General features: G+C 40.3%; 1 protein-coding gene across 1 annotated transcript; it reads right to left on the bottom strand.

Annotated features, from left to right (window-relative positions):
• Window positions 1–2: 2 nt before the first annotated feature.
• On the bottom strand, window positions 3–5,741 carry zbtb32 (zinc finger and BTB domain containing 32). The gene is made up of 4 exons (XM_084557373.1): window positions 4,541–5,741; window positions 3,447–3,556; window positions 1,594–1,758; window positions 3–247 (listed from the first exon to the last, which is right to left on the bottom strand). Exons 1-4 carry the CDS (start codon window positions 5,566–5,568, stop codon window positions 18–20), a joined length of 1,533 nt encoding a protein of 510 aa, XP_084413499.1. The 5' UTR covers window positions 5,569–5,741; the 3' UTR covers window positions 3–17.
• Window positions 5,742–7,927: the final 2,186 nt, after the last annotated feature.

Here is a 7,927-nt window from a genome sequence, read left to right as displayed (position 1 = left end):
CTTTGACGCATCCGTTCTCAAATATGGGAGATGTACAAGTAGGTGCTGCTGATGCTCCAGTCAGGGGGGAAGTCCTGCACTGCGTGGGTCTTGATGTGCCTCTGCATGGCCACCAGGCTGCTGCAGAACTCTAGGCACACGGTACACTGGTAAGGCGAAGCCCCGCCGTGAGTCCGCAGGTGCTTGATCATGGCAGAGTAGTCCCGCGAGCGCTGGCCGCACAGACGACACTCAAAGGGCTTCTCTCCTTAAAGCAGAGAGTAGAGAGAATTGGGGGGGGGCACAGGAAGGAAGAGGTGTTTTATCACTTGAGAGGTGGTCTCATACCTTTAGGCATTCAAAGCATAGCAGTGTACGATCATTTCGTTATTATACATTTAGAATTAATATTAATAATGTATGGACATGTATCTCAAACTGGAAAATCCAAATCTAACTTATTAACTCTATACGACTTGATTGCAGTTTGTCCTGTCATTTTGTTTCCCTATTCACAGATGAATCGTAAAGTGAGTGAAATCACATAAACTGGGGCACATATATTCAAATCATCCAGATCTGCACAACTTCAACATCTACTGCCTGTTACGCTGTTCATCTTTACTGACGTAGGTCACCATTATGAACAAAAATTTGCATTCACAGTACATATTAATAAAGTGTGCTTGCCACGAATTGTGTGCGGGGAAATATATGTTATACAGAGCCACTCTATGCATCTTGCCATTTTGGGACGGATTCATATTCAAGTCTTAGATACAGAAAACATCCTAGCTAAAATTTCTTTTGTGGTAAGAATCGATCTTCTGTGACCTGTTTTGAAGAGGCATGTTTCACACCATTTCCGTGGTTTAGCATGCTTCAACTAGTTCTTAAAAAAAGTGTCTGGTGTTGTTCTCATTGTTGCAAATTGTTAATTTCCAAACCCACACAGCAGTGCTACGGCGACTGGTTTCAACTACTTACACTCAAGCTCTGAATATGCAGAGATAAGGAATGACACTAGGAACACATCCCTATAGGCAAGTAATTGCACGACAAAAAGGTTGTAAAGAAAAACTAGTTTAAACTGCAATGCTGCGATAAAAATAAAGTCACTCTGATAGCCATTAAAACAGCGCGCGGTTCGCTTTTGATCGATTGATTTCTGAGTTTTAAGTCTGCAAGTTTCTGAAATGCAAACTTCGTGGTTTTAAAATGAGTGGAAAAACTGTCAGATGCTTGGAAGGTGGTAAAAAAATCTGCCCTGGAAAATACTGGTAGTACTTCAAAAAAGTAATGCAAAAAACCCCCCACAAAAACACTCTGATTAACAAACAATAAATCCGCTTTCACCTGTAACTTTCCATGCCGTGCTAAAAATGTATCTACGATCCGTTTGTTTGCTGATTGAAACAGCCTTAAGTCGTGCTTCAGCCCTGGCTTTTAAAAAATGTCTTATATTTTTAGCTTTATTTTATTTATTAGTAAAAGTTTTTATTTCTTCTCAGAGAAAATACTATATGGGTATTTCTGCTTACAGGTGACACAAACTGCGGATCATCTGAGTGAATGTGCTATTGTTTCGTGTTGCACATCAAACTGCGGGTTTACCGGTGTGAACTCTGTGGTGTGTGTCCAACTGATGTTTCAGACTAAACTTCTTGGGACAATGTTGGCACTGATAGGGTTTTTCTCCTCTGTGGTCTCCTCGCATGTCAGTTTCATGCTGCACCTCATCTCCTCTTCCACAGAACCGACACCCTGCACAGGTTTTGCCTGCGAAAACAGCAAAACAAGCAAAGGTGCGAATTTTGCGGTGGTCAAAGTTGCATGGATGTTCACAAAAAAAAAACAAAAAAACAAAAAAAAAACGTAGTACAATTTAAAATGACTGCGGTTCAGTCCTACGGCTAACGGTTGTTGTAGGTGTGACTTATTTGCCATCGCTGCTGTCCTACATTCACATCAAAGGAGGATGGAGATCTACAGACCACCAGCTTATTGCACAAGATAACAAGATAACTGAATCCATTGTAGAGCTGCAATTATTCGTTGACTAATCTATGAATTAATGTATGAAATCGATCGAAAATGATTTCATGATTAATCATTTCAGTCGTAAATTGAGCGTCTGATGCCCTCTCCGTAGGCTCTGTGAAATTGAAAATTTTCACACGACATTATATTTAACACATATTATTTGACAGATTAAGTGATACCAGTGCTGACGCTACAGTCCTGTTCATGGTAGCAGTCCCACTATAAGAGTCAACCTGCAAAGACTTTAAAAAGATATATAGTATTTTAAATGCATATCAGAAGTGTATTTCTGGTCAGCATCCTGTTGCAAGTCAAAAAATTCGGCTAAGCTTTCTTTCCTGTCACGCTACACGCATGTCTCCTCTAAAAATTACAAAGGTGCGATTCTGAGGTTAAGGTAGCAACTCTGTTGCTCTCTGTGGCTCTTGAGCCTTATATTTTTTTTTCAGGGTCTCTCAAGTGAAAATATGGGCCTCATAGTATAGACAGGATGCTGAAATAAGAGGAGGGTGTACTGTAGTAGGGGAAATAGAGAGAATAAACCACAACAATTGAAGACTTACCACTCTAAACGCAACCTAGTGAGACCCGTTGTCATTAGCGTGTTTCCTGTCCAATATATAACTTCAGCTCTGCACCTGACAATACAATGCCTGTACGTGTGAATCCGACAGAAGATAACAAATCTTTGGTAGGAGGTTATTTTCTTTATAATAAATAATATGAACTAGCTGAAAATCAGATTCACTGCTACACCAAAACGCCCCTCAACTATATGTGTATATAGTGCAGAAAACGCATTAAAGTAAGGAAACAAATTGCATTAGTTAAGGAATTACTTTTCAAAAGTAGTTGAAGAGTTTTCCTGTGTCAGTCACTGCACTGTAAAGCATAGTTTTACCTAATCAACTTAAGTATGAACATAACGTTCCAATAAGCAGAGATATTCATCATCAGATGTTTATCAGCTTGATTGCACCCACTTGTATACACGCACATGCACACATGCAAACGGTTGCTCCAGCTTATTTATATGCAAGGCTTTCGTCCATGCTACGACAAGTTATTGTACTAAATCATTAGGTTTTACTTTGTTGGCACAGGACAAACCGCCGTTGCGATGCAGCACATACTGTACCGCTTGAACGTAGCTGTATCTAGTAACCACACTACTGCTCCTGCTGCACCATGCTTTCAAAACCACAACTCTCTTTATCACTTTCCATTGCGTAGCTTCGTAGCTGGAGTCTGTCGAGGTTAGGGGTCATGACAAGAACTGCACTATCTTGTTAAATGGATCACTTCTACACAGGATATCCACTTCTACAACATCCATCGCACTGTAGAGCAATAGTAATATGTTCAGTGTGTTCGATTATTTAAAAAAAAAAAAAAGGCATGCTTTGTCTGTCTCATACTGTTACCTATTTGTGTGGAGGCTGACTCCCGCAGCACCGGACCATCAAGGAGACTTGCGCTGCAGTGCTGGCAGTCTTTTGCTCTCATTGTGCTGGCTTTGGGAACTTCAGGGTAACTGCGAAAAAAGGATATTTTGTGATGCAACGGTTGCAATAATATGCCTTAACTGTACCTTTAATGAGAAAGAAAAGTCTTATTTATGTGCCAAAGGCTTAATCACTGCAGAAATATAAAGAAAGCAAAACTTCTTCTAAAGCACATTTTTATACGTGCGTTGGCATATATATTTCACATTTTTTTATTTAGACTTTTTTATACTTTGTCTGTTATTGTATATTTCACCCATAAACACACTTTCGTTCCCGTCCAATCCCAGCCGCAAGATATATATAATGCTTGCGCGGGGTGACTTTCATAATATGTTACAGTAGAGGGAACAGGATACCGAAGAAAATCTATTATTTTTTTCCACAAACACACAACTGTTTTGAACATTTTCTTGTGGTACAGACAAAACCCGTCTAATCACCGAAAGCGCGTTTCAGTGGGTGGAAAATCTTGAATTCTGCTAAGGAGGGGAGAAATTTAGGGGGCTCCCCTATACTTACGTGCTGCTGGGTTACTCGGTGGAACTTTGTGAAATGTACGGAGAATTGAAAAATGTAGGCAGGTCACGTAAATAAAGCAGGTTTTCACACTATTTAGTACCAACAAGCACTGTGGTAATTTTGCTCACAGTAAAACCAAAATCTGATTTCATTAAATATATTTTTTTTTTAAAACTAAAATAATGCCAGATTTATAGGAAAATGTCTGCTCTGTTTTTCTGTAAAAAACAGGATTTTTTAGCATTTTAAAAAGAGTCAGACAGGCTTTTGACTGGCAGGGAAGGGTTAACAGGTGAAACTCATCTAGCTGGAAAGTGCAGGAGGTTTGATCACACACATCTACCCAAGCAGCAGTGAGTCAGGTACTGTAGCTGTCGCAAAGGAACAATTGAGCACATTAGCAGATTCTAAATGACTGTGAGAAGAAAAACATGGAGACAATGACTGAAAATATAAAACACAAGTTTCCAAAATGTAGAGTTCTGACATACCTTGTTTCACCAGCTTGAACAGTCCCGGTGAATGCTCTCTGGCTGGGTTTCTTTCTTTTTAACAGACCTTGCTTAATTATGCTGCCCATCCGTGTACTTCCACTGTAGATGTTCTGTGTGTAACGGGGTTGAAAGCCCGAGTAGCCGACTACAGAGTTTTGAACTGGAGTTTGAAAATGGGGACCCAGTATGGGTATCATGTGGGGAGTGGAGAGGGAGAATGGGTATGCTACAGAAGACTGGTTTGGGGACTGAAGGGGGTGAGCCGCAATTAAATTTGAATAGTTTTCTGCTATCCGCCTAAGGGTGCTCACAGAGTCCCACATGTTTGTAGGGAAAGTCCAAGGAGAAGAAAAAGAGGAATTGCTGGTGCTAGGCTTGGTAATGACGCTATCTCGGTTGCAGAAAGTTGCTGCCATAGGGGACAATCTGGGCTTCCTTTTTGGGGATGGTGGACTGTTGTGGTTCTTAGGTGGATCAGAGGGTGAAAGGATTTCAGAGACAACGCTAACTCTTCCTTTTTCCACCGGGGAAGCTGTCTTTTGGAGTTTTTCATCATGCACCGATCTTCTTTTTTGCTTCTGATCTTTCTCCTCCGTGCATTCCTTTTCTGCTTTGATGTCTAATGTCTCTTCACTTTGGTCCTCCTCTTTGTCTCTGCAGACGAGAGTGTCCAGCTGCTTCCGGCACTGGTCCTCCAGTGGCCGCATCTCTAGCATCTGAGCAGCCCTCAGCAGCAGGTGCAGATCATCGGCAGACACCTCAAGAGCTTGAGTGTAGGTGAAGTCCAGAACTTGCTGGAACGTGTGCGGTGAAAAATACTCCAGGGTGCAGTGGACTGGACTGTCCATGTCTCCCTGGGCTAGCTGCTGTGCTAAAATTCTGCTAGCACATGCTAATACAAGTCGATGAGCCCTGAAAGTTTGATTCTTTACTGAGATGATGGCGTCACAGAGCAACCCTGAGCGCCGGAAGGTATCTGCCTGATGCAGGAAGTGGAAGTATTGAGTATTGATGATTCGGATCATATCTGATGTTTGTAGTAAGTTTATCAAAGGCCTGTGAAGAGAAAGCCAAACTGTGAGATTCTATCAGAGTATTCCCACACTGTTAAAATTAGTTATGCAACACTTCTAGAAATGCTAATGTCAAGGTAGGAAAATCAGTTTGGAAATCATCAGCAAGAATTGATTTTTGATCAATAGATAGTATGCTCCTCTGTGGTTTGTGCATTTTTGTTTCCAGTCTTTCCATAGACCATTATCTCTGGTGAAAGTCGAGGGGGCTGAACGTACCCAAGATGATTTCATGATTTGTTTATATCATGAAGAGTTGCTCTAGCGGGGGACTTGAGTTTCAGTTACTTTTCAGCGCTGGTTGCTTTATTTTCTCTTTCTTTTTATACTATTTCCAGCCTCAGAAAATGTCTTTATAATAGAGTCTTACATCTGCAGGAGAATTTTCCTCAATCACAGCTGGATCTGTTATCATGGTTCAAAGTCTCGCTGATGTGTGGAAATGTACTCTGTTATGTGAAAGCTTTGATATTCGAAGCTCACATACACACTCTAAAGCCACAAAGCCCGAACAGTATATGAAACCATGACTAATGACTGTACACAGGAGTAAACATGAGTAAAGTTAGAACGTCAATAACAATAAGTCTGTATTTGGGCGCTATAAACATCAAATGCAAGAGGGTGCAGGGGTGGAATATGTAAATAATTAAGTATGTTCCAGAAATATTTGGAATTTTACATCTAAAAATGAGAATACGCGGATGAATATGCTGTGGCTGTACGTTGAAACTACCGGATGCTTGCGAGGCTGTCATCTTCACACAGTCTCAGTGTATAATGAACTTTTATGATTATACAGTGTGTGGTCGGTTTCTGAAGCGGAGGTCACAGTACTGTGCGCTATTACAGAGGGGTTTTTGTTGTCTTTTTTTTTTTCTCTCGCACAGTTGCACTTGGTTCTCTGAGGTTGGCTGCGTACGGAAAGTAGCTACGCAACAAAATGACGTTTAGTTCTCTAATTACTGCAACGTTCATAATAATGTGCATAAATTTTAAATGTAAAAAAGTCAAATGCCGTTTTTTTATTTTTTATTTTTTTACTTTAATTATTTTTTTGCATTTGCGATTTTAAAACGGCAACATTTCCGGAGACATTTTAGCTTAACCTCTATTACTTCTTGTGGTATATTTACTCATCTGTTAAATGCAGACGGTACAGTAAATAGCACTGGGAACGAAAGTGACTGTCAAGCAGCTCCGAGACAAAACGTACAATGTTTCTCATGATGTTACTGTATGCTGGGGTCAGATGGTTTATGGATTCATTTGAGTGTGCATTTAATAATTTAAAGTTACCAAAACCGTTAAATATGTCATGTAGCGTGAACATTGTTAAGTAAGACGCCCAGGGAAATTATCCTGCAAATCAAGCATGCATCAGTTCAGAGCGGTCTATCGTCTGCGTATATGAATATAAAGCAGTACGCTGACCTGTCTTTGTTAGTCCGCCATTTACGGCTATTGTCAACTATGCGCCGCTTGAACAAAATGTATTCTAAAAACTGCTTTTAAAGCGTCGAATAACGGTGTTGAATATTTATTAAGCAATTCATTTATATTCAACAATAACTTGTGTATATTCTCGGGATTTTGTCCCGTAGTCATTTAAATTCAAATCAGCGATGATGACAACATTGATAATGTTTTGGTAGCAACACTATGAGGATTGTAATTAAGCGGGAGGATCCATACGCTGTCTCTTTCTTTGCGATTAATAACTTTTAGCTTACTTTGGTTAACTACTTTATTTTATGTCCTAAATTATAAAGTACATTTTGCTAAGGCCTTAAAAGTTGTGCCATGCCATATGTGATATAGACAAAGCTTTGATTCTCATTGGGATGTTCTGCTTTCATTCGGAGAGACATTTGAGAACTGTTGCTGCCCTTCAGAGCGGGCTAAGCGCCACTTCTTGAACTGAAGTTTGACCCATTTGTTAGACTGTATTTTCAGATTTTCCTTCTGTTCAAATTAACGCAACTCACCCAGCGCCGTCCGATTTTTATTTTTGCTTTGAAGTAATGCGTGCAGTCATGCTGTCATGACGCTGCTGGCCTGTACTGTATTTTGATTATGCTTTGGGCCCTTGCAGATCTTGCCTAAACAACTGATACTTTTAAAAGACATTTGATTTGGTAATAAACTGGTTTATGCAGTTATCAATTCCTCCTGCTGCTGCACTCTCCTGCTGCTGCACTCTTTCAAGATTGTGACACAGTTAGCAGCTCCTCTCAGTCACAGCAGAATCTCAATGCTTACACAGGGGAAAACCATGCATGCATATGTCAGATTTACACATCCTCTGACA

The sequence above is a fragment of the Chelon labrosus genome, assembly GCF_963514085.1.
Source record: "Chelon labrosus genome assembly, chromosome: 12".
Classification (NCBI taxonomy): Eukaryota; Metazoa; Chordata; class Actinopteri; order Mugiliformes; family Mugilidae; genus Chelon; species Chelon labrosus.
Note: the sequence above shows the minus strand (reverse complement) of the source record. Positions and strands in the feature narration are given on the sequence as shown.